This window comes from Corvus brachyrhynchos, unplaced genomic scaffold, assembly GCF_000691975.1.
Source record: "Corvus brachyrhynchos isolate BGI_N302 unplaced genomic scaffold, ASM69197v1 scaffold1135, whole genome shotgun sequence".
Classification (NCBI taxonomy): Eukaryota; Metazoa; Chordata; class Aves; order Passeriformes; family Corvidae; genus Corvus; species Corvus brachyrhynchos.
The window spans coordinates 74138-75042 of record NW_008238129.1 but is presented as its reverse complement, the minus strand read 5'-3'; the positions used below and the strand labels follow the sequence as shown (position 1 = coordinate 75042).

At 65.2% G+C, this 905-nt stretch overlaps 1 protein-coding gene across 1 annotated transcript in view; it reads right to left on the bottom strand.

Annotated features, from left to right (window-relative positions):
* The window catches only part of TIMM50 (translocase of inner mitochondrial membrane 50), a gene marked incomplete at its 5' end in the record, with an annotated part of 3484 nt that extends 2583 nt beyond the window's left edge, over positions 1-901 (bottom strand). Inside the window, 4 exons of the mRNA XM_017733555.1 lie at positions 51-88; positions 166-187; positions 525-556; positions 889-901. Coding sequence (XP_017589044.1) covers positions 51-88; positions 166-187; positions 525-556; positions 889-901 — 105 coding nt within the window. The remainder of the gene's footprint in view (positions 1-50; positions 89-165; positions 188-524; positions 557-888) is intronic.
* Between the last annotated feature and the right edge of the window lie 4 nt (positions 902-905).

Below are 905 nucleotides of genomic sequence, written 5' to 3'. Positions count from 1 at the left end.
GGGGGGACAGTGACTCCAGAGGGGACAGTGCCCCCCCTCCCCGTCCCAGCCCCTTTTGGGTCACACTGGGGTGTGAAAGGGGCCAGGGCTGACACCGAGGTGACAAACGGGTGGCACTGGGGGGTGGCGTGGTGTCACCTCCCCCCTCTCCTGGGGGTCACTCACCGCTGTCGAACTCGTCGGGAATCTGTGGGGACATTGAGGGGACGTTGAGGGGCCATGGAGGGGCCATGGAGGGGGGAGGGCCAGCCCGGGGACAGGGACAATTCGCAGGTAGGTGACACTGCGGCTCCATGTCCTGTCCTCCCCCAGCCGGGTCATTGTCACCCTCTGCCACCCCCTTTGATGTTCCCATGTCCCCCGGATGTCCCCACCCCTGCCTGCTCCCAGATGGTGCCGAAAGGGGCTTTGGGTGACAAAAGTGACACCCTGGGCAGGGATGAGGGGACCCCCCCATGGCCCCTGCCACCCTTTTTGGGGACAATTTCCTCCCTTCGGGGACAGCTCCCCCTTTGTTCCCTCACCTTGTCCCCGTGCTCGTCCACGGCGTTGCTGCCTGCGGGGGGGACATTGGGAACATTTGGGGACATCCATCAGTGTCCCTCCAGTGTCCCCCCAGAGTCACTGGGGGGGACAGGGGACACGGGGGGAGGAGAGGGGACATTGAGGGGACACCGACCAGGGCCACGGGGTGGGGGGACAGGGGACATTGGGGACACACAAAGGGGGACTTTGCGGACACTGGGGGAGCACCTGAGGACATTGGGGGGACACTGCTCAGGGTCACTGTCGGGGGACAGAGGACACGGGAAGACACGGGAGGATACAAAGGGAGGCGTTGGGGACACGGGGGACACTGAGGACATTTGGGGACACGGGGGGACGCACCGAAGATGTAGAGCACG